The sequence below is a fragment of the Zootoca vivipara genome, chromosome 12, assembly GCF_965207765.1.
Source record: "Zootoca vivipara chromosome 12, rZooViv2.hap1.1, whole genome shotgun sequence".
NCBI classification, from domain to species: Eukaryota; Metazoa; Chordata; class Lepidosauria; order Squamata; family Lacertidae; genus Zootoca; species Zootoca vivipara.
In genome coordinates this window covers 31,712,351-31,738,427 of record NC_142595.1, presented here as the reverse complement: position 1 = coordinate 31,738,427, position 26,077 = coordinate 31,712,351, and the positions used below count along the sequence as shown (strand labels likewise).

Sequence of the window (26,077 nt, the reverse complement as noted above, 5' to 3'; positions counted from 1 at the left end):
GGATATAAACCTTGTTTTGCCATCCTGGACTTCATTAATAGTACAGTGTCTGGGTGATGCAAATAAATGCAATGTTGTAATGTCACACACTTTTTTACAAAAGGAATAATATAAATACCATAAACAACTGTCCACCGTTATTATTTTGATTTATTTATTTAATTATTTATTTGTTTTAAAGACCCCTCCACCCCACAGAAGTAAACATATCAATACTAGTGCCTACTCATAAAAAGCAATTGTAATCAACTTCATTATTCAGACCTGATGGGTGTAATGCATTCAGTAAAAAAACAAATCTAGTTTCTTTCTGCATGAGGATATTTTTAGCTTGTTCTACAGGACCCAAATATGTCCAAATTACATAAAAGGTCAGATCCTCATTTGAATGAGATACTTCAATAAAATGTTGTACTAGAGGAACAACTACTACATTGTTCCTAATCCTGGAACAGTGCTCTGATATTCTTACATTTATTGGTCTGCATAGCTGCCAAGTTTTCCCTTTTCTCACGAGGAAGCCTATTCAGCATGAGGGCATTTCCCTTAAAAAATGGGAGAACATGGCAGCTATGTTGGTCTGAGTGTATGACCTACATACAACAAACCACAGGGACATCTAATCACGTAAATTACATGTGGAGTAGCACATGTAGCAATTGCCTGTAAAATGAACTTAAAACCTTCTTTATTGGTAAACTCTTTTACCTGTAGAGCATATTTACAGGAGGTACAATGCCCACATCTAAAAAACCCACGTTTGACTTTGTGCTTCGATTTCTAGATCAAGGAAAGGTAAACAATGTTGACTCGATGTACCTTCAAAGGTCAAGTGTGGACTCGCACTATTGATCCAACGGTTGAACGGTTCAAAAATACCCTCCGAAAATAAAAATATCAATTCATCTATATACCGGCCATAAAACAGGATGTATTCACTGAATGGGTTATTATGAGCAATATGTTCTAAATGAAAATTTCTCATAAAGATGTTGGGCAGACTGGGAGCACATTTACGTAGAGCCCATGGCTACAGCTTTTCTTTTAATGAAGTAGGTAAAGGGTAAAGGGACCCCTGACCATTAGGTCCAGTCGTGACCGACTCTGGGGTTGTGCGCTCATCTCGCATTATTGGCCGAGGGAGCCGGCGTATAGCTTCCAGGTCATTTGAACCAAACCTGCAAAAAATATTAGATAAAAGTAAATAAGCATCTCCATTAAGAAATGTACTGGTGGTGACGACTGATTATAATCCATTAGCAGTTCTTGGATTTGAGATTTTACAGTATCCAGAGCTACATTAGTACAGTGTTTCTCAACCAGTGTGCCTCTAGATGTTTTGGGACTACAACTCCCATCATCCCTAGCAAGCAAGACCAGTGGTCAGGAATGATGGGAGTTGTAGTCCCAAAACATCTGGAGGCACACTGGTTGAGAAACACTGCATTAGTATATAGGGACGACACATCCCATTTAGCAATAATACTATGTGGAGTAACATGCAAATTTTCAATAAGGGTTATGTCACAGGGGCTTGCAGCTACTCTCGAGTAAAGACGCTCCAGTCCTTCTTGTCTTTAAGAGTTTTATTGTGCATACTTTTTACAGTGCAAAGATACAGTACCAGAAAGCATGACTGCCTCATCACTGTCAGAACCCTGCAATGCTTCTTTCTCCCTCGTGACCAGCATAAAAGCCTTGACATCCTGAAATGCTGCGCCTTAACCCTGCGTGTGGGTGCACGCCTAAATTCGGGCACCGGATGGAGAGGTTCCCCTTCTTGCTGGTTTGAGTGGTGCATAGGCTCTCCTGCCTGTCAGAGCCCCCGTCCCACTTCCTGTTCTCCTGAGCGTGTCCAGGGGATCTGTAGCCTCCCGAAGCCCTTCCTCCATTCCGCTCCACTCCTCCTTCTCTCCTCCTGACCCGCTACTGACGCTGTCGCTTGGAGAAGTACTGGTCAGGATGACCGGGGGAGGCTCCCTGTAAGGAGTTCCCCTGACAGGTTATGATATGTTTTGTATCCTTAATGTAAGACGGGGTTTCTTTAGTGAAAGGGTGTAGAAATGTGTCAATATATTGTGCACAATTTTCCAACAATGATCCTGACACGGACTCAATAGGTCTACCCGGTGGTGGGAGCACATTTTTGTGTATTTTTTTTTTTGTGTGTAAATTATTGGCACCCTAGTGTGATCGGGACATAAAACATCCGCTAAACTTTCATTTATATAGCCTAAGGACACGACTTCATTCAGAATGACCTGTAGTTTGGTTCTCACTGATGTGGCAGGATCACTAGGTATAGGTAAGTAGAAATCGGGATTACTTAGTTCTTTCTCTGCTTCCTTGATATTTTCTTGGGAGTTGGAAGAAAACCTAGACCTAAATTTAATACTCGCGGTTCCTCTGGTATTAATGTCCTGTCAGATAAATTAACCATTAAAGTGGTATCTTGGTATTTCCTCTGGTAGGGGGTCTGGTGCGCTGTGCAGAAAAAAGTCTGGTACATCCGACCAGATGTAAACCTAAGTTCTCTGTCTTCATCCGAACCATTGGCACTAGATAGGCTAGAGCAGGCATGCCCAACCTGCGGCACTCCAGATGTATTGGCCTACAACTCCCATGATCCCTGGCTAACAGGACCTGTGGTCAAGGTGATGGGAATTGTAGTCCAAAACATCTGGAGGGCTGAAGGTTGGGCATGCCTGGGCTAGAGTGTTCATAATCAGTAGGAGTGGTAGAAAGTGAAGATATATCTGATCTGTTAGACTGCCTGCGAACCATTCCTGAAGAATTCAGCCTTAAATGAACTTTACATGTGGAATAATCATTGCAATCTCTGCTCAGCTTCTTTTTCTTAAAATCGGCTAATTCAATGGAAAATTTATTAACGTCCCGATCCAGCTTGTGAGTGAGTTTGTCAAAATCCTCCTTATTGTATTTAGTTTTTGTCCTTTGTTTTAACTCCATTAAATCTTTGTGGACCTTTTCCAAATCCATGGCAGATTGTTCTATGATCAAAAGCGTTAGATCATTAGAATGTTTATTCAGAATAGATACCCATTTTTCAACAAATCTCCTATTGTTCTTAAATAGAGGAGGTGCCTTAGGGATCCTAAATCCTCTAGGGATTAAGTTGTTTATACATATTCAGTGAACACTGCTGTGTGCATTTCTAAATGTACTTTCTGTTTTGACAAAGTAAGTAACAACATGTCTTCTTTTTTTAAAAAAATTGGTCATCTTCACTGTGGAAGAAACTAAACATGCTTAATAATTTGTCTTTCACAGTATACTATATCCAAACTTTTTAGAAAACTCACCCATGGTACAAACACTAGGAAAACAACAACAAACCTAGGGTTACGTAAAGTTATACTCAATAAAAACAAGAGTCGTAACTGGCTGCACTCTTGCAAAATAAAGTATAGTAATTCACTGTATCATATGTGGGATGCGGGTGGTGCTGTGGGTTAAATCACAGAGCCTAGGGCTTGCTGATCAGAAGGTCAGCGGTTTGAATCCTCGCAACAGGGTGAGCTCCCATTGCTCAGTCAACCTAGCAGTTCGAAAGAACGTCAAAGTGCAAGTAGATAAATAAGTACCGCTCTGGCGGGAAGGCAAACGGTGTTTCCGTGCGCTGGTCTGGTTCGCCACAAGCGGCTTAGTCATGCTGGCCACATGACCTGGAAGCAGTACGCTGGCTCCCTTGGCCAATAAAGCGAGAAGAGCACCACAACCCCAGAGTCGGTCACAACTAGGCCTAATGGTCAGGGGTCCCTTTACCTTTTCCTTTAGTTCACTGTATCATATCAATTTCAACAGAAATGAGTTCATAAAATACAATGAAACAAGCAGAAGGCCCAGTGGATCAGTTCATACTATAATCAGTTCAAGGATCAGGTCTAGACATCGGTACGTGTCTGTTCCAGCTGAATCAGTTCACAAAGCCCCAGCAATAACAAGTAGTTCCAGTTCCACAAAATCCTATTCCGACGACAAGGATTTCCGGAATATAAATCTTGTTTCCCCCTCCTGCGCTTCATCTGATGCAAATAAATGCAATGTTGTGATGTCACACACTTTTTTACAAAAAAAATTAATATAAATACCATAAACAACTGTATATACCAAAAGTGATGTAACAGGATAGTAGTTCTGTGTCACAGTAGCAGCTGCGATAAACGTCAACTGTTACAATGTGAAGTTATATCGGGGGTCCCCAGACTATGGCCCCCGGGCCGGATGCGGCCCAATTGGCCTCCCAATCCGGCCCACGACGACCCCCGCCCCCCGCTGCCGCGGCCTGCTCTTACAGCGCGCGGTGCGGCGACGATCTTCAAAATCGGAAAAAAATCACCGAAAATCCTTTGTGCGCATGCGTATGGGCCTCTCACGACCCAGAAGAGGTCATTTCCGGTGCACTTCCGGGTCGGGGGAGGTCCATACGCATGCGCACAAGGGATTTTCGGCGATTTTTTTCCGACCGTGTGAGTCCGGTAAGTCTGGGGACCCCTGAGTTATATGGACAAAGACAGTGTTGATTTCAATTACAGGTGTTCGCAAACTACAGATACAAAATTTCTTTCTTAAAGTGACCCTTGTAGCCCAGCAGAAAGTTAAAACCCAAATTAAAACATGCTCAGCGGTTATGTATGTAAAATTAATACGAATTCATGGAAAATGCCCACATCTAAAAAAAACCACGTGGAGGACTGGACAACGTACGTTGTCTGAGTGTGGATTTTAAATCCTTATGCAGCAATATATCTTTAAATGACTTTGTGTGGACAGGCGGAGTCCCCCCAAACCTCCGTCGATCCCTGAGTGGAATGATGACTCAAGGCAATGTGTTATGGGATTAAAATTGGCCAGAAGGTTATTAAGATTCATATGTAGGGAGACCTTGGCTCAGGCATTGGTTGTTTCTCCTTCCCAGTCCCCAGCCAGGGATCTGGGGGACTTCAGGGTTATCCAGAATGTATGGGGGTTGGGCTGGCTCTGGAGAACATATGTTCAAGCAGAGAGAGCCCACCCCTGTTCGCTACCGCTGGAGGAGGAGAGCAATGACAACCTCTCGGTGTAGGGACAATCTCTCCCCCCAAGACCCCTTTAATGGAGGAACCCTGATCTTGACGCCACCAAGGGAGTGAGGTCACCACCTCACGCAACCCCCCCCCCTTAGGAAGATAGCCACAAGGATTCCTCCCAAGGCCTGACACCGCCAAAGTTGTGGGGTATTGCTACGGGAAAGCCAAAACCTGACAATGCAGGAAAATTCCTTTCTGGCCCTTCAACAGCGACCGTGACATAGCAGCACCTGCGTACCTGTGAAAAAGAGAGGTAAACCTACAAAAAAAGACTCAAATGAGGGTGTGGAGGGTGGGAGAAGCTCTGGAGCTGACTGCTGCTTCACAGGTAAGATTTAAATTCTATTCTGTGTGCTGGGCAGTCCCTCCCCTTACCTGGCCAATCCCATGGCAACACCTCCCCAGGCGGGATTGGATGATTGGCTGGGGTAGCCCAGGTATTCAGCCTGGGAAGGGAGTGGCCAGTTCCGAACTACCAGTTCGCTCTGTGGTCCAGGGGGCTGCACGCAACAACGCAAAAATCGCCCCCCGTTTAATGTGGGAAGTTGTCATTGTGCATCGTTGTTATGACTGTGATTGGATAACCTCGTGGTAATAAGGATGCAGAAAGTATATTTGAATGGGCCTTAAAGTCATGTGGGTCCGATGAATTGCATTTTAATCTTAGAAACTAACCTAAGGGAAGGTTATCATGGAGATGTTTGAAATGGTTAGATCTGTAATGTAAGAAGGAGTTTCTATCTGTGCTTTTCTTATAGGGCCGTGCTTTTAATCATCCACAAAGATTTCTAGATCAAGGAAAGGTAAACAATGGACCCGATGTACCTTCAAAGGTCAAGTGTGGACTCGCACTATTGGTCCAACAGTTGAATGGTTTAAAAATATCCTCCGAAAATATAAATATCTATTCATCTATATACCAGCCATAAAACAGGATGTATTCACTGAATGGGTTATTATGAGCAATATGTTCTAAATCAAAATTTCTGGGTGGTGGACATAGCCTGTCCCCTGCTTTCTGACTATCCAGGTGTTCACCCTTGGCTGACCTATTTAGTGCCCGGGGTCAGCGCTACCTGCAAGGCTGCAGGGAGCTAGTTGAACCAGAGCCTATGCAACCACTCACTTTCTGTAATCAATTAAGTTGTGGCCTAAATTCTGCCAAAAACCAAAACAAAATTTGAGTCAAGTGTTAATTTATTTAGCGGGGAGGTCTCTGGGTCTGAACACACAAATTCCACCCTGGTCTCTCTATCTGGCCCTCAAGATGTTCCTTAGGTCATACACCCTGCCCAGGCGTGAACGCTCCTTGAGTGGTTTTGCGTGGGCTGGATCTCCATTGATCTGTTAAAATGTTATTAAATATAACGTTATATCATTCTCAATGCAATTTTCTATTGTTGAAGGCTCACTGCTCTACAGTGTCTTCTGGTGTCACATTTTATTAACACATTATAAACAACCAGTGTAAATCTGTCACTGGCTGGAATGTGTCATTGAACTCTGATAATATCTCTTGCTTGCCAGAGAGAAGGGAAGACAGAGTTGTCTCTAAGTTGTGTTGTGTAAAATTGGTTATCCAAATTTTACAGCACTCACATAATATACCGCCTCTCCAAGTGTCCCTATTTTCCACAGACAGTCCCAAATTTACAGAAACCGTCCTGGTTTCTGGTTTGACCCCAGAATGTCCCTATTTTCCTTTGGACACCACTATTTTCATTAAAAAAAAATACGTTGAAGATTATGGTAGGACATCCCTGTTTTCATTGGAGAAATGGCATGAGGGTAGAATTATGTGACTCCTAGGGCAAGAAAATAAGTAACTATACAACCTTTAGAAGACATCTGAAGTTTCTTAATGTTCACTGTTTCTGTTTTTATATATGCTGGGAGAACCTAGTCAGATAGAAAGGGTATAAATAGTAAAATTGTTGTTGTTGTTGTTGTTGTTGTTGAACAGGATGTCCCTATTTTCATCAGAGAAATTTTGTTGGGTATGTAATAGCCAGTTTTTTGGGGGGGGGGAATGGTGGGACAATCAGACAATTGATTGTTGTTGCATATACAGTGGTACATCTAGTTATGAACTCAATTCGTTCTAGAGGTCTGTTCTTAACCTGAAACTGCTCTTAACGAGAGGCATGCTTTCGCTAATGGGGCCTCTTGCTGCTGCTGTTGCGCCACCGGCACACGATTTCCGTTCTCATCCTGGGGCAAAGTTCTCAACTCAACGTAATTCTTCCAGGTTAGCAGAGTTTGTAACCTGAAACTTTTGTAACCTGAGGCGTTTGTAACTCGAGGTACCACTGTAATTGCAAACTGTTTGGAGAGGAATCCACAATGATTTATCATTGCAGTGGGGCTATGCACATGCTTATTTTAAAAGCCAACAAATTGCTTTTGACCACAGCAGCAAAGTACTGTTTGGTAGTGCTTTTCCTCATCACTTAATCTGTGTTTAGCTTTATGATTTATGCGACCCCATAGTGAAAAAAGAAAGACATTTTATGCAGGTATCATGCTGTGTAAGTAGCAGATCTGGCATAATCTAAAGAAATCATGCAATTTTTGCATGTTCAAGGGAATGAAAGACACTAGCATAAGACGTATGTATCTTTCACCTGCTGTTTGGTTGTTTTAACTGTATCTTGTTTTGAAACTGTTTTGTGGGTCTATGGACAGCAATAAAGATATTTGAATTTGACTAGCGTAAGAAGAGAAATAGGCTGCAGGGCCACAAGTGGTCCATGGGGGTCGTTTAACTGGCCCATGGACCCCAACCCCCCACTGGGTCAGCTCCCGTGCGCCACGCTAAACTGGCGCGGAGCAAAGCGGGGACCGCCTTCTGTGACACTGGCTGGCTTCCCATTGGCTACAGGAAGCTCCTGCAGCCAATGGGAAGCTGCACAGGCCTCCTCTGCACCGGAAGACGTGCCAGAAATAGCGTTTGCACATGCATGCGTATGCATGCGCGCACACACTCTAGCCAACCGAGGAGTCTGCAGGACCGTGAACTGGCCCAAGCAACAAAAACTTTGAATGTTGTTTGTATGGGGGCAGAAATTGCATTGGGCAGGATCAACATGTTATTGGGGACCCCTATAAAGGGCCTGAGGGGAAAACTGACCACAACATCCCCAAGCTTTGGTTGGGGCATCTGCCTGGTTGGAATCTGCACCCTGATCGCCCAGTGAGACCTTGCTTGTTGCCTGCTTGCCAACTCCCATGGAACCGGTTCTGGGCAGTCCAAACCTGGCAGATCCATTCCACCAACATAGGGCTGGCCCCAATGTCATGATGCCAACCCTTGCCCTGCCTGCTGCTGTCAATAAAGATTTGACCTGCTTTAATCCCACCATTGTTGTACAGTCTGGTTATTTTGCTGCTCTCATGGGTCACAGAGAATGGCCAGAAAATGGCATATATTTTTCTCCCTCACATTGAATCACCGTAATCCACCTCTTCCTGCCCATATAAAGCTCCAAACCAATCATTAATACCACTCTTAAAAGTCTATCCAACTCTGTTTTCCTCCCCTCTGTTTTCCCCTTACCTGAGGAATCACAGTCTCTCCAATGGGGTTTATCATCATGGTTGCTGGTCAGAGAGCACCAGGGCTTTCCATTGGATGGCCCATCTGTTGTGCAAGATGAGTAAATTTTGCCTTCGTATATGAAAGGAAGACACAAGGGTCTCTAAGGTCGGCCATTGGTCCTCGATGTAGGAGAGGAGGAGTGGCAGGAAGAAAAAGAGAACATGTTTTTATGAGAAGAGATCTGCCAAGATCCCGTTTCTAATAAGAACTAACGTTCAGAAGAAACTTGAACTTTGCTCCCTCCTTTCCTTTGTGGTATGCATGGGTAGATGGTATATTGGGGTTTAATTATAGGTCTTTTGGAGGAAGAGAACAGAAGTTGTGCGCCGGCAGCACGACAGCAGCAGGAGGCCCCATTAGCTAAAGTGGTCCCTCAGGTTAAGAACAGTTTCAGGTTAAGAACGGACCTCCGGAACAAATTAAATTCATAACTTGAGGTACCACGGTAGTCATTGCTGGGCTGTTTTAGTTTCATGTTAGGATCCTTCATCAGCAGTAACTCAGATATGTGATGTACGTTTGATTCATGCTATCAATACTGGATCTCCAAACTTCTACTTTTTCCAGTCTTAAATTCAGTTTTAACCATTTTGGCAACCACTTGCATTAAAAAAATTATTTTTTAAAAAATCAATTCATATGAGGCCCCATAGATAGGATTGCCATATTTCAAATATTGAAGCAGTTGTTGAGCTTTTTTGGCAAATTTATTTTGGGGGGATGAACCTTTGAAGCTATTTTAAAAGGGAAATCGCCCAAAACAACACTGCTGACATGGGTACATCCAGATTCTCCCAGACATTTTTACCAATTTCTGCCCAGACACTGCTTCCAACTGCAGTATTCCAGACATGTCTGGGAAATTGTGGAAGTATGGCCACACTATTACTGATTCAGACCATTGGTTCAATTTCTAGGGTTGCCAAATTTTGAAGAGCAAGAAAGAGGACACATTTGTCAACTTCTACTTTTAACTATGGATCACTGTGATGACTCTAATGAGTAATGAGTCTACCCATGAAAAAGAAGACATGTCCTAGAAAAAGAAAACATATGACAATCCTGGAACCAGCTCAATATTGACTACTCTTGAGTAGAGCATGGCATGTTAAGCATGTAAGGAGTGAGCTTGGCAATTTAAGCATTTAAGGCACATGCTCCTTCATCAAGACACGCTCCCTTCAGCTTTCCATATGGCACATTTTCTGCACTGCACAAGCTTTAAAATTAGATGGCCAGACCACACCAAATGTAGAGTGCATATGCACAGTGCCCTTAGGACTTATCCACATTTCCTCTTGTCCTGCTCTTTCCCCCAGGGAAAATATATTTTTAACGCTTAATTGGAGCAAACAGCAATTTTGTATTTCACCAGATTCCCATTTGTTCCAATTTGTTTCTCAAGAGTGGGCATTCCCTGAGAGTGAACAGGACAAGCAGAAAACATTCTATGTGCAACACAAGCACATAGAAGCACATGTTTATTAATCTTTATATGCATTTTCCACATATATAAAACCATGCTAGTATATGCATACCATGTTGTTGTTGTTTAGTCGTTTAGTCGTGTCCGACTCTTCGTGACCCCATGGACCATAGCACGCCAGGCACTCCTGTCTTGCACTGCCTCCCGCAGTTTGGTCAAACTCATGATCGTAGCTTCGAGAACACTGTCCAACCATCTTGTCCTCTGTCGTCCCCTTCTCCTAGTGCCCTCAATCTTTCCCAACATCTGGGTCTTTTCCAAGGATTCTTCTCTTCTCATGAGGTGGCCAAAGTATTGGAGCCTCAGCTTCACGATCTGTCCTTCCAGGGAGCACTCAGGGCTGATTTCCTTCAGAATGGATAGGTTTGATCTTCTTGCAGTCCATGGGACTCTCAAGAGTCTCCTCCAGCACCATAATTCAAAAGCATCAATTCTTCGGCGATCAGCCTTCTTTATGGTCCAGCTCTCACTTCCATACATCACTACTGGGAAAACCATAGCTTTAACTATACGGACCTTTGTTGTCAAGGTGATGTCTCTGCTTTTTAAGATGCTATCTAGGTTTGTCATTGCTTTTCTCCCAAGAAGCAGGCGTCTTTTAATTTCGTGACTGCTGTCACCATCTGCAGTGATCAAGGAGCCCAAGAAAGTAAAATCTCTCACTGCCTCCATTTCTTCCCCTTCTATTTGCCAGGAGGTGATGGGACCAGTGGCCATGATCTTGGTTTTTTTGATGTTGAGCTTCAGACCATATTTTGCGCTCTCCTCTTTCACCCTCATTAAAAGGTTCTTTAATTCCTCCTCGCTTTCTGCCATCAAGGTTGTGTCATCTGCATATCTGAGGTTGTTGATATTTCTTCCGGCAATCCTAATTCCGGCTTGGGATTCATCTAGTCCAGCCTTTCGCATGATGAATTCTGCATATAAGTTAAATAAGCAGGGAGACAATATACAACCTTGTCGTACTCCTTTCCCAATTTTGAACCAATCAGTTGTTCCATATCCAGTTCTAACTGTAGCTTCTTGTCCCACATAGAGATTTCTCAGGAGACAGATGAGGTGATCAGGCACTCCCATTTCTTTAAGAACTTGCCAAAGTTTGCTGTGGTCGACACAGTCAAAGGCTTTTGCATAGTCAATGAAGCAGAAGTAGACGTTTTTCTGGAACTCTCTAGCTTTCTCCATAATCCAGCGCATGTTTGCTATTTGGTCTCTGGTTCCTCTGCCCTTTCGAAATCCAGCTTGCACTTCTGGGAGTTCTCGGTCCACATACTGCCTAAGCCTGCCTTGTAGAATTTTAAGCATAACCTTGCTAGTGTGTGAAATGAGCGCAATTGTGCGGTAGTTGGAGCATTCTTTGGCACTGCCCTTCTTTGGAATTGGGATGTAGACTGATCTTCTCCAATCCTCTGGCCATTGCTGAGTTTTCCAAACTTGCTGGCATATTGGGTGTAGCAACTTAACAGCATCATCTTTTAAAATTTTAAATAGTTCAGCTGGAATATCATCACTTCCACTGGCCTTGTTATTAGCAGTGCTTTCTAAGGCCCATTTGACTTCACTCTCCAAGATGTCTGGCTCAAGGTCAGCAACCACACTACCTGGGGTGTACGAGACCTCCATATCTTTCTGGTATAATTCCTCTGTGTATTCCTGCCACCTCTTCTTGATGTCTTCTGCTTCTGTTAGGTCCTTACTCCATGGACAAAGACAACAGGCATGCATACCATAGTGTTCAGCTATAGGAACCCGGCACCTCATAGCCTCACTTGAGTGAAACATACAAATTCTCAGACTAGAGTTATGGATTTGTGTGTACCAGGCCCTTCTAATGCCTAGACCCAGCATGTCTTAAAAGCTACGGTTTACTGCGCTGGCGAGAGGGCGCGGAAGACTCGAGCTCCGAGGCTTCTGGCTTTCGCGGAGGCGGGGGATTCCCGCGTGGGCACGCGGATCCCAACCAAACCTTGGGTTGAGCGTCCCGGGGGCTAAATTGGCCCGGCGGAGCTCCGTAACGCGGCTCCTCCACTGCCCGTGAAGCTCGGCAGAGTTCTCGAGAGTCAGCGGAGTGGTAGCTGCGGGAGCCATTTTGGGCATCATCACCACCTCCAGTCGCGAAGCCCTGATCCGTCAGTCAGTCAGCAGTGGATGCCTTCCGTAAATTAAAGAATTTGGAATAAAAGCTCCACGTGAGTAAAATTTTTGAGCGGCAATATTTTTATTGAAGAAATGGACAGGTTGGGAGACTTAAAAAAACCGGAAGTCGGTCTCCCACATTGATTATCTTAACAGACAGTAACCTGATCCCTAACAGGGGGAGTGATGTTGTAAGCCAAAAAATGGCTTATCTTCTGAGTTAGCCAATAAAACTCAGAGATAAGAGGAGTTAGGAGTCCATTTTGTTTATTGCAAAGCAATAAGGTTACAGTCGAATCTTTTCGCAAAACTGCAACCCCGCCCAAAGGTCGGGCAGGAATTTATAACATTTTAGACAAAGGATTTTGATTTAACCAATCACATAAAGCATTACATCATTTAATATTTTAATATTCATCATTGTCTCATTTCATATTTAATACGTATGTCATTACCTAATCTAATACGCATGCGCAATAAGCATTGCTAACTAGGCCCAGGATTGCTAGGCCTTTGATTCTCAATAAGATGTTACATTGTGAGATAGTATGCGTGTTGGGAACCTGTGTTACGTGTACTATATAACAATTTGTGTTCTAGTTTATGAATTGCTTCTTTGTGATTTGCGTGTTAGCTGACCTTCTGTTCTGGTAAAAGAACGGCATCTTGCTAGATCATCAGTTTCTTAAAGCAACAAGTTCCCATAATTCATTATTATAAGCATGTTCTAGAATGTATAGGGATTTACATTATCACCTTAATTGGGGCCCTTTGGGCCCCTGCTACAGTGAGAGGAGCAACCAATTTACCAGAAATTAGACTTTGAAACCCTCCGGAGGCTGGATTTTGGCTCCCGGAGAGAACAGTGAATGGATTTAAATTTTCTGTTGGTATTATGATGGACTATGTGAATAATTTGGATTAATGGAGTAGCCAGAACGGGACTTAAAATGGATTCCACTATGAAATTTGATTCCTGCCACGTCCGGTTTCATTATCTGCTGTTTTCCCACGGGATCTGAGAGCAATGATGATGGAAACCCCAACACTATCACAAGACTTTTATTATCAAAAGATTTACGTGGGAATTTTGTATATTAAAGATGAGCTGGACAAGAATAATTTGCAATGGAGACAAATTAATAAAAGACTTGAGGAGACAAGCGACAGCATGGAAAAGGATGAGGAAAGAGGACAGACCAGCTCTGAGGAACTAGAGGAAGAATTACAAATGGCAGACAATAATGGCAATCGAGAAGAATTTCAAAGTTACAAAGAAGAGGAGCAACAAGGATGGCAAAATGTCCCACAAGTGAGAGATGTGGGACAACCTATGGACTTGATTAAAGAACCCCTCAATGGAGACCCAGGGAGGACCCTTGCACTCTCAGTGAGAGAGGGAGGGCAGGGAAATCACTGGGAAACAGGGATGGGAGGAGGGTGTAGGGAAGCAACAAGATTGGGGAAACAACATGTTGAGTGTATAAAATACTGTTGGATGTTTGTGGATAGGGTGGGGGTGGGTTAAATAGTTTAACATGGGATTAAAGGCTGGATTGAATGGGAAAGTCCGACACTGGTTTGAAATATGGAATTTGTTGGGTTTTCTAGGTAACCGGGGTCCACCCCCATCGTTCTGCCCAGACACTGAGGTCCAGCACTAGGGCCTTCTGGCGGTTCCCTCATTGCCAGAAGCCAAGTTGCAGGGAACTAGGCAGAGGGCCTCCTCGGTGGTGGCGCCTGCCCTGTGAAACGCCCTCCCATCAGATGTCAAAGAGAAAAACAACTACCGTGTTTCCCCTTTTTTAAGACACCGTCTTATAACTTTTTTCCCTCAAAAAAACACACAGTGGCTTATTTTCAGGGGGTGTCTTTTTTAAAAAAAGTGCTGGTACAACTGGGACCCACTGGCTCAGGACGCTCAGTGCTCTCTTCTGCGCGGTGCTGGGCGCGTTGTTGGCGCTGCCAGTTCCGAGCGCCTGCAGGGTGGGGTGGGGGTGGCAGTGCTTTAAACCCCCAACCCTGTAGAAAGCAATGGAAGTTATGGACCGTAACAATCCTTAAGAGGCGCAGGTCTTAAAAAACCCCTGGTATCACCCTTGAAGCACAGCCTTCCAAAGTCAGGGGGGAAGAGGTCTGTTTAGACAAAGGAAAGGATCGGGGGTGATTCTGCGCCCTGGGACTCACAGAACTACTTTAAAAATCCCAACCGGGGGGGGGCGTCAAATAGTGAAGCCCCATAGCCCTGTAGCAACAGAAGGCACATTCTGAAGTACCCGAGCTGTTCGGTTCCATAAAAAATCCAGGAATTGTAAAATTAACAACAATAATGGGGGGGGCAATCTATCCAGAGTTAAGAAGGAATGGGAAAGTGTTGAGTTACATATGGAAAAATATGGAAAGGAAAGTTAGTTAAAGATAAAAAATAAATAATTATCGCAAGGGAAAAAATAACATCATAAAGGGTAATAATATTAAATATAAAATAGACAACACAACAGAAAAAGCAAGTATATGACTAAATGAGATCGCACAGGAGTGAGGGAAGTGGGGAGAGAGGGAGGGGGGTAAGGAATGGAAGGAGGCAATGGTTGGAGGAGGGTATAGGGGGATGAATTAAAGGAAAATTAAGACTGAGAAGCGCATGGTTTTTGTTTTTTAAAGATGCAAAGGCTTGCAATCAGCCAAAGTATAGAGCCCAACTTCCAGGAGACTGCGATCTACTTGCGGATTTATAAACTGGAGGTGATCTACCCCCGTTTTATTGGTGTTCAGGTCAGAGTTGTTTTTAGAGAGAGGAAATATCCCATTTTTGAGGTTAAAGTAAAAGTTCCTGACCTTTTTTTTATAATGAGGAAATGCTGCTAAAACTCCGTTCTTCATTCCACGAAGGGGAGAGGGGCCGGGGCCGGGTGCTCAAAGACAAAAGAAATGGAAAAGGAGATAGCGATCAACTGCAGCCTCCTGGGGATCGACCAGCCTCGCATTCATGCAGCCGCCGGGAGAGGCAGGGGCTGCAGCCGAGTGCTGCTTCGCAAACAAACGGGGGAAAGTGCTTAGAACCCAGAGAATCCAGCTGAAAAACACGAAGCAGCAACAGCAATTGCACACACACCATCCCAAGCCAGCACAGTAACCAAGTCCCAAAAGCAAGAAAGGACTCAGCAAACACTGCTGCGGCCGGCGTTGCTGCTGCTGACTCGGGGAGCTCAGTGCTCTCTTCCGCACAGCGCCTATCACTATGGCTTATTTTCGGGGTACGGTTTATATTTCTCAAATGCTTAGAAATGCTGCTATGGCTTATTTTATGACTACGCCTTAAAAAGGGGGAAACACGGTACTAGATGTAATGGATTAGCCCTAGTATGGAATGTTTATTACACCCTGGCTCAGAAAGAGTTACTCCACCTCCAACTTAACTGACAGCGCTTCCTTTGGGGGCGGGGCGGTTCCCGGTTTAAAATGAGGGAATGGCCGTTTTGGCAGTTGGAGAGGGAGAGGGAGTGTGGTGAAGAAGAGGAAAGGAGAAGGGTGTGGGGCCAGGATAGTGGTGGTTTAGGTTACACTTAGGGTACCTTGATGCTGAAGTTTGACGGAGTTAATGTTTAGCTGTACCTAAGTTTGTAAGCTTATGAATTATGAAAAACCTACGTTCTCAAGAAAATAAAATTCACCTTTTTGTGCCGAGGACCATCATGATAGTTTTTCCAGCAGCGTATCAAATACTCACAGAGGTGGCAAAACAAAATAGGGCAAAACTTACCTAAGGAAAAAGGGGTGTTAGTTTGTGTCCTAGTGTCACACAGAAGGGGCAATATAGTGAAAACCTAGAATGCCACAAAGTTTCCTAGGTGGTAAAGTAAACTGATACAGGGGGTATGCGAGGTGAGGGAGGACCTTTACTGTAGGCAAGAGGTTGTTAATTTAAATAGCCCTGGGTATTTATGCTACAAGGCCACGTAAGTTGGAATTAGACTCGCATTACTACGGAGCATAGAAATATAGAGGGGTTTATCTTAAGGCAAAATTAGGTGAGTGGGGTTTGCCTCTCCCCTGGACCCCCTTCGTCTCATAATTTATTGTCAGTGTCGGGGATATGTCGCACCAGACTTTTAGAAGACATCTGAAGGCAGCCCTGTTAAGGGAGGCTTTTAATGTTTAATAGATTACTGTGTTTTATTTTTCTGTTGGAAGCTGCCCAGTAGTATTATTACTACTACTACTACTACTACTACTACTACTACTACTATTATTATTATGCCACCAACATTTCTCATATTGAAAGAAATAAATGTTGAGGTTTTTATCAAATGAACCTATTTCAATCAAGGTTTAGGCCTGATTTGGGCACAGAAACTGCTTTGGTCGCCCTCTGTGATGACCTCTGTTAGGAGAGAGATAGGGGGAATGTGCCTCTGTTAATTCTCATTGACCTCTCAGCTACTTTCAATACCATCAAACATGATATCCTTCAAAAGTGGCTTTCCGAGTTAGGAGTGGATGACACTGTCCGCCTGCATTTTTTAGTACAGAAAGTATTGATCTGATGTGTTTGCATTAAGTTCTATCCAAGGAGAGGAGCTGAGAAGGCAGAATTTTCAAAGGAAGTGACCACAGTTGAATGGGGTGGCAGGGCTGTCCCCTTCAGGGCTGAGGGCATTGGCTGGGCATGAGAGCTTTGCTTGGTTGATGCTTGCTGCTGGCTTTAACTAGGATATCTCTGAATACTGAATCATACTCACTTTATCTACTACAGATATTTCTTTGACATGAACCAGTGAAAGCGAAAGACCCCTTGGGCAGCTTTTGGATGTTTGGGTGAAGTGTGTGATAGAACACACGAACACTCACATACAACCAGCCACATGTACATATTTTCATTCATCCTATGAAGACTATGCAATCTCATTCATGCAGTTGCAAAAACTTTCTCCCACACTCATCATATTTCATAGTGATCACTCATCATACATTTTTTTATGCTGCTTGGCAAACTAAAAGAAATGTTTTATTTTTGTAGCACAAAGATACAGTTTGACAAAGATTAATAATCTCCCACTGCCACATCTTATTTATTTTTAGGCCACCATCAGGGTTATATAGGGTCAGACTTTATATATCGGTAACAGGGTCATCATTCTTCTAAATTATTTGCAGCACAACCCACTAAGCAAGGCTTCTAGTCGGCGCACCCAATGATCTTTCATTTACCCATCCACCCATCCAGACTGGATAACAGGATTCAGACTTTTGCAGCCGTTACCTTGATAATCGCCTGGAAAATGAGAACAGAGTAGACAAAATATCATTTATGTTAAACAGTTCCAATGAAACCTATAGCCCAAATGATTAAAAAATGGAAATAATTCTTCCAACTAACAAGTTCTGGGAAGTACAGCAGATTTACTTCATAACTATTAATTTATATCTACAACAAACCTGTGGGCACTGTGACCCAGAATTCTCTCCACATGCTAAACATCAGTGACTCATCATAGCATTGCCTTTTAGCATTTCCAAACCGTGCTTTAGAGCAGGGTCCCCAAACTAAGGTCCGGGGGCCAGATGCGGCCCAATTGCCTTCTAAATCCGGCCCGCAGACGGTCCTGGAATCAGCATGTTTTTACATGCATAGAATGTGTCCTTTTATTTAAAATGCATCTCTGGGTTATTTGTGGGGCATAGGAATTAGTTCACATTTTTTTTCAAAATATAATCCGGCCCCCACAAGGACTGAGGGACAGTGGACTGGCTCGCTGCTGAAAAAGTTTGCTGACCCCTGCTTTAGAGCCATATTGCAAGCACCATACATAAAGTTTTAAGCACCTGTGGAGATTGGGCTTTTCCCAGATCCATTCCAGTTTGATCATCTGACATCCACTGAATGCTCAGTACTCACTGTACAATGTCAACTCATTCTACAAATGTTAGTCATGCTCAGAGTAGACCCACTGAAATTAATGGGCATGGCTAATTTCAGTGGGTATACTCAAAGTACATGTTAGTGGGATATGACCCACTGCACTTCTGGATGCATTTATGAATAAAATCTTGAACAATGAAGAGAGTTTTGGCACTATTAGCAAAAGCCAGAGCTCACAAACAATCATGTCACCACAAGGCCTAAATTACATGTCATGATGACAAGTCCACAATAAAGCAAAGGAATAGGGGTGCCATTTGAAGTATCAAATGGGCAGTCGGGCAGGGCTTGCTGAACCCTTCTTCTGCACAGTGACTTCTTCAGCAAACCATCCTCAGCATCCCTTTTCTCCCAAACAAACTTCAGTACTTCTAAACTCTGAAGTACTTCTAAATTCTGAAGAAGTGTGCATGCACACGAAAGCTCATACCAAAATAAAAACTTAGTTGGTCTTTAAGGTGCTACTGAAGGAATTTTTTTATTAAACTTCAGTACTGTGAGTGAGTCCTTTTGGAAAAGAAGGGATGTAGGTGGGAGGGGCGGGGTATGAACAGCAGGGGAAGATTCACAGCCACCTTTCTGCATGTCACTTTGGTGGTGTAGATTGTGCTGCTGATCCTACTGGTCACCAACCCTCTTCCTGACCAATATCTCAGGGATGTTATGAGGATAACATGGGGAGCAGGGGAGCCATGTGCACCACCTTGAGTTCCTTGGAGGACAGGTGCAAAAATAAATAAAATCACATATAAATGTTTTGTGCTCTACAGCGCCATCTGGTGTTACATGTTTATAACACATGTGAGTGATGGAGACCGCTCCCTCCTCCAGCCAATTCCATTGGGCCTAGAAAGTGGAGCCTACACTCACCGCCACAGCTTAAGAGGCCCCAGGAAGCTGCTGGAAACATGGCGACATAAACTTACAAGGAGCAGCTTGGGACTTCATGGAAAGCATGGCCTCCATGGGGCTGTCCCTGAATAAGTTTGGTCCAATTCATAGCCACAGACATGCCTTAGACCTGGTGTTTACCTCTACAGATGTTGGTGATCTGACACCTTTAAAAGTGAAACAAAAGAAGTGCCATGGTCAGATCACTTCCTGGTGCAAAGGGACTTCTCTGTGACCCTTCCCTTCTGCAGGGAGGTGGGACCGAATTGGATGCCCCCACCACCACTTAATGGATCCAATTGGCTTCCAGAGAGTGGTTTGGGGTGTTTTATCCCATGTTGATGGCCTTTCAGCTGATACCGTGGTGGCCCACAGGAATGCGGAGTTAACCAGGGCTGTTAACTGTCTGGCTCTAAAGCGGCCTCTCCCATTGCATGGAGCCAGGACAGCCCCGAGGTTTTTCCTGGAGTTGAGGGCGATGAAACAATCGTTGAGACAGCTAGAGTCCCAGTGGTGGAAAACTCAGACCAGACATGGGCAAGAGCTCAATGTTGAGCCTACCAAGTGGCAATGGCGACGGCGAAGAGGACCTTCTTCACCGCCTGTATTGTAGCTGCAGAAAACAGCAGCAGGACACTCTTTCAGGTGGTTCACAATCTATTGGAACCACCTTCGTCACCGGGGCCTGCTAGAGACCCCAAGATCCCCTGCAATGCTTTTGCAAAGTTTTTTGCAGATAAAGTCGCTCAGATTCAGAAGGAGGTAGAATCCACTGTAGGAGCAGGGCTGGGGCGGGAGAGTGCTAGAGTCCTGTCTAGTCATGTTATGTGGGATCAATTCCAATCTGTTACCTCCGAGGATGTGGACAGGCTGCTTGGACGAGTGAAACCAACCACCTGTCTCCTTAATCCTTGCCTATCCTGGCTAATAAATGTGAGCTGGGAAGGACTGGGTGATGGTCTCTGCAAGGTGGAGACTTCCCAGACCCACTGAAAGAGGCGGTCATTAAACCACTTCTTAAAAAGACTTATTTAGACCCAGCCAATATGGCCAACTATTAACACCCTTTTGGACTGGCTAGAGGGGCTGGGAGATGGGGGCACTCTTATACAGCGGTTCTGCTCCTTTCTCCTGGGCCGTGTCCAGAGAGTGGTGTTGCGGATGAGTATTCAGACCCCTGGGCTCTCACTTGTGGGTTGCCCCAGAGTTCTGTCCTCTCCCCCATGCTTTTTAATATTTATATGAAGCCGCTGGGAGAGCTCATCAGGGGGGTTGGGTTGGGTGTTCATCAATATGCAGATGACACCCAGCTCTACCTCTCTTTTAAATCAGACCCATTGAAGGTGGTGAATGTCCTGTGTGAGTGCCGGAGGTGGTTGGAGGATGGATGGCGGCTAACAAATGGAGGTTGAATCCTGACAAGACAGAAGTACTGTTTTGGGGGGGAAAGGGGGCCGGCACGTGGGGGGGGGGCTTCCTGGTCCTGAATGGAGTAACTGTCCCTCTGAAGGACCAGGTGCATTTTGGACTCACAGCTGTCCATGGAGGCGTAGGTTAATTCTGTGTCCAGGGCGGCTATCTACCAGCTCCATCTGATACACAGGCTGAGACCTTACCTGCCTGCGGACTGTATCTCCCACTTGGACTACTGCCATGAGCTCTACGTGGGCTACCTTTGAAGGTGACCCGGAAACTGCAATTAATCCAGAATGCGGGAGCTAGACTGGTGACTGGGCGTGGCCACGAGGACCATATAACACCAGTCCTGAGAGATCTACATTGGCTCTCAGTACGTTTCTGAGCACAATTCAAAGTCTTGGTGCTGACCTTTAAAGCCCTATATGTATACCTGAAGGAGCGTCTCCACCCCCATTGTTCAGCCGGGACACTGAGATCCAGCGCTGAGGGCCTTCTGGCGGTTTCCTCATTGTGAGAAGTGAGGTTACAGGGAACCAGACAGAGGGCCTTCTCAGTAATGGCGCCTGCCTGTGGAACGCCCTCCCATCAGATGTCAAGGAAATAAACAGCTATCCTAATTTTAAAAGACATCTGAAGGAAGCCCTGTTTAGGGAAGTTTTTAATATTTAATGCTGTTTTGTTTTTAACACTCGATTGGGAGCCACCCAGAGTAGCTGGGGAGACTCAGCTAGATGGGTGGGGTACAAATATTATTATTATTATTATTATTATTATTATTATTATTATTATTATTATTAGCACTGTTTTTTCTATATCATTTCTTTTTCTATAACTTCTACCAAACCACTTACTCTCATATAAGCTCACAAAGCTATTATATACTGTGCACCAAGCTCTTATATAATGTGTGACTTGTGGTTCATCTAACTAATCCTTTTTTTCACTCGTCTGAAGACTATTTACTCAGTTCTCTATGGTCCTATCCGAACCTGTCATCTCAGGTGTCCTGGCCTGAACCTTGAACTGTGCTCAGGAATGCTAAGACTAAGCAAATTTTTCATACGAAGGTAGAAAGCTGACAAAGGCTGGATCAACACACAGGGGGGGAAACACTTTAAACAAGTCATAAATTAAATTGTTATAACAAAAGAGAAAAAACTGTGAAATTACACCACGTTTTGTGCTCTACAGGGCCAACTGGTGTCACATGTTTATAATGCAGTTATAGCATTGTAACATGAGCAATGTAGCTGAATCCAAACTGAGTCAGACGCGAGATCCATCTAGCCTGGTGTTGTCTACTCTGACTGGCAAGGACGCTCTTCCAGCCCTACCTGGAGATTCTGGGGAATGAAATTTTGATGTTTTGCATGCAAAGCAATGCTCCCAATGTGGGGCCTTCCAGGTGTTTCACATCAGTCTGCCCCTAACAAATATGGCCGCTGGTCAGTGGTGATGGGAACTGCAGTTTAAAATGTCTGGAGGACACCAGATTGGGGAATGCTGAACTTCCCTCTCACTCTCCTTGGCCTACAAGGTGCCTTCACTAATTATTCATCCGGCCAACCACTCCTGATATTCCAGCCCCCTGCATCATGCTCACCGATATCAGCACAGAAGCTCCATTTCCCATCCTTGTCAAAGTTCCCTGTTGTCGCACACCAGAAGTGCCTCGTCGGCGAATCTTTTTGGGTGCATTTATAGAAGGTTTCACCCTCGTACACAAAGGGGAAGACACAGGGTCGTCCAGCATCATTACCTCCATTCTCTAGACCCAAACAGAGTGAGATTATATGCATTGAAACATAGTAGTGATGATCATAAAATAAAATAAAATAATGGTCACATATATATAAACCTTGCCTGGGATCTCCTTTATAAAGGCTTAGAAAGATAGCTACAAACCAGGACAAATGAATTGGTCAAGAGCCTGTGAGAGCAAGTAACAATTGCCAAATTGACAATAATGTTAAAGAAACAAGAAACTATAAAGAAAGATTAAGTGAATGAATTCAGTTATACTAGATATAAAACAAGACATGAGGATAGCTGGCATTTATGCCAATGTAATATCAGTAATATTAGAAAAGATGACATGTGACTTTTATGGTCTACGCCAGGCATCCCCCCAAACTGCGGCCCTCCAGATGTTCTGGCCTACAACTCCCATGATCTCTAGCTATCAGGACCAGTGGTTGGGGAAGATGGGAATTGAAGTCAAAAACATTTGGAGGGCCGAAGTTTAGCGCTGCCCGGTCAATGCAATCTTTATCAATTGTTGTTGTTGTTGTTGTTTAGTTGTTTAGTCGTGTCCGACTCTTCGTGACCCCATGGACCATAGCACGCCAGGCACTCCTGTCTTGCACTGCCTCCCGCAGTTTGGTCAAACTCATGTTCGTAGCTTCGAGAACACTGTCCAACCATCTTGTCCTCTGTCGTCCCCTTCTCCTAGTGCCCTCAATCTTTCCCAACATCAGGGTCTTTATCAATTATTAGTAGGTAATATTTGTACAAAAGTGCCTCTTGGGTAAATAGTTTGAACCATTTTTTTCAAATGAACATACTGGTGATGTGTTTCATTTCTTCAGAGATCTTGTTGCTTGAAACAACTTTTATCTAATCCTTGGAAAGAGATTTATAATAGTTCGGGCATAAGGAAATCTATACAAGCTACTGATGGTAGTCCCTAACCTCTTTAAGAGCACAGAAAGAGTTCTGCTGCATCAGACCAAAGGCCCATCTAATCCAACATTTTGTTTCCACGATGTCCAATCAGATGCCTATGGAAGACCCACATCTAGCTTTAAAGTTCATGAGGAGGATCTGTTTACTTTATTACAGTAAAATGGCTATGCATACGTGTGACACAGGAAATCAGAAGTAGAAGAAAATACAGGTCACCTTTAAAATAACATGCTCTACTGGAACTTATTACCGCTTCTCCCGTCTCAGGGAACACTTCTGTGGGACACCACCGATAACGAGCATTAGCCTTGATGCAAGAGGAATAGGATTTACCATTGTAAATAAATGGGCAGACACAGGGATAACCAACTGAAATGGAAACAGGGGACAAAGGTGTAAGAATAAGAACTGCAATTCATTAACTGGAAAGGATGTCGTTATCATCCATGCATGTGCAACAGCTGTCTCAATTTCCACTTACTCAGCATTCAGTTTTCTAGTCGAATTGAAGCTGATTTAAGAAAATCACACACCAAACAGCAGAAACTACAGCATCAATATGGATCGTGGCTAATACCATGTGAATGTGGTTTCAAAAACTAGCAGTGAGCGAGCGAGCAGTGGATACAGAGCAAGGCACTGCTTCTCAAGCTGTCTCCTGTGGTGGGCTGGCATTCCCCCCCTCCCCAGTGTGCCACAGACTGGTACCATATGTAGTCAACTGGAGCATCCCACCCAACCTGGGCTGTGGTAGAGGCACTTGGGACCAGCAGCCATGCTTTCTCAGTCCATGTCTGAGTGCTTATTTTTTTCTTTATTTTGCCCACCAGTTTCCCAGGAAAACCCAATCTTTACCACTAAGACAGGACCATGGCTAAACACAAGTTGATGCAAGTGATAGCTCGCTGTAAGAGATCCTTTGAAAGCAGAGATCAATGATCCACTAGCCTCGTTAAGATGAATCAGAAACAATCAATTGAATATTTCTTACCCACAGCTTCAGGCAACAATGGTAAGAGACCACAGGTGAGCAAGAGGAATGCCATGATGGAGCCCATCTCTTCTCTAAGGAACTCTGACGGGGAAGTACTCTTTTTAGAAGTCCCACTTTGCCCTTCCTTCCTCCAACTACAGGTGTCTGATGTTTGCTCAGCCACAAGAAATGGCATATATTTATACTTCCCAACAGCAGCTCAGTGTGCCTCATTATTTTTTGTTTCCTCTTTGTACACAATGCCAAGAACAAAGGGAAGTGGATCTTATCTTGCAATGAGTACATCAGGAAGCTTCCTTAGAAAAGGATTACATCTGACCTGAAATCGAGAATTATTCCCTCTATGCTCCAGGAAAAGATGTCTCGACAGACAGTTTCCTACTATGCTTTTGCTACCATCATGATCCGGAGAGTGGCGGGGTGGTTAAAAGCCTGTAATATGCAAATTATACATTTTATGACATTATTTACACAGAACCTTACACAGAAAATTACTCTTTTTAGCCTATATCTCTGCATACTGATAATTAGCACAGCAGAGAAAGGGCTAAGACCCCATTTTCCTCTCTGGTGTGGAAAGATCACCAGACTAATTGAAAACACGACAGGGGATATGGATATGGGGAAATTCAGATGGAAATGGAAACAGAGGTGGAAATTGATGCTTATTTAGCCCATGTCTGAAGCAGAAACCAATCCAGTGAATACCAGTTGGTATTTGCTGCTGTGATGGCTTTCAGTCTGCCAACAATATTTAATCATTGACTTCTTAAACCCCATTTGATTTGTTTTTCCTTTTACGTTGAAATGAATGGCCTTTTTGCTGACAAGTATAGTGAGGAAATAATTACACTGTTAATTAGGAAAAATTAATAATATTTGTAAATTACATATATAAATTAAATAGCAGACAAATAAGAAAAAAATTCATATTTGGCAAAAACTAAACTACAACAGATAGGAACAAGATGACCTTGACAGGTCAGAATAGAAATTGCTTGTTCTTACATCCCTAAGCAGGGGTAGGGATGCTCAGGCCTGGCCCTCCAGAGACTCCACTATACAGCTGCAAATAAAACGTTTTAAGTGTGTTTTAAGTGTAATATACAATGTGACGCTAGAGGGCAATGTTGAGCCATACGGAAAATTAAATGTATTTTAAAAGAAGCATTTTCAGAACGGTTTTTATATGTGTCTAGATCGGGTCCACCCTCAAAGGGGGTACGTGTTGTGGTGAGACCTGGAGACCGACCACCTGTGTTGTGGGTAGGTAAGATTGGTTAGCCACAACACCCGATCGGTAGGTCCCTTGATGATGGGTTCAATATGACCAATGGGGTGCAGTCCAAACAGATCGGGGGACCTATATATACCCATACACGTGACCCAGAGCTTCCTCTTTTGGTGCATGCATTCGAAACAGCAGCAGCATGTTCTCTGGGCAACTGAGAGAGAGAGAGCGATTTACCTTTGATGAATCGTCCTGGTGATCTCTTTCCTTTATTCCCCCTTTCCCCCGTGATTTTCCCAGTAGTTAATTCCCTTCCTTTCATTGATTTCTAGATCAAGGAAAGGTAAACAATTTTGACTTGATGTACTTTCAAAGGTCAAGTGTGGACTCGCGCTATCCAACGATTGATCCAACGATTGAATTGTTCAAAAATATCCTCCAAATATATAAATATCAGTTCATCTATATACCGGCCATAAAACAGGATGTATTCACTGAATGGGTTATTATGAGCAATATGTTCTAAATCACAATTTCTCATAAAGATGTTGGCCACACTGGGAGCACATTTACGTAGAGCCCATGGCTACAGCGTTTCTTTTAATGAAGTACTTTGATCCGAAC

General features: G+C 43.8%; 2 protein-coding genes across 2 annotated transcripts in view; both read right to left on the bottom strand.

The window, feature by feature from the left end:
- Window positions 1-26,077, bottom strand: part of LOC132592948 (epididymal sperm-binding protein 1-like) — a 92,233-nt gene that overhangs the window by 10,179 nt on the left and 55,977 nt on the right. The gene's annotated exons all lie outside the window — the stretch shown is intronic.
- Window positions 17,271-24,303, bottom strand: LOC148683939 (matrix metalloproteinase-9-like). Its single transcript, XM_088656216.1, has 4 exons — window positions 24,220-24,303; window positions 23,445-23,597; window positions 22,147-22,311; window positions 17,271-17,585 (listed from the first exon to the last, which is right to left on the bottom strand). Exons 1-4 carry the CDS (start codon window positions 24,284-24,286, stop codon window positions 17,518-17,520), a joined length of 453 nt encoding a protein of 150 aa, XP_088512342.1. The 5' UTR covers window positions 24,287-24,303; the 3' UTR covers window positions 17,271-17,517.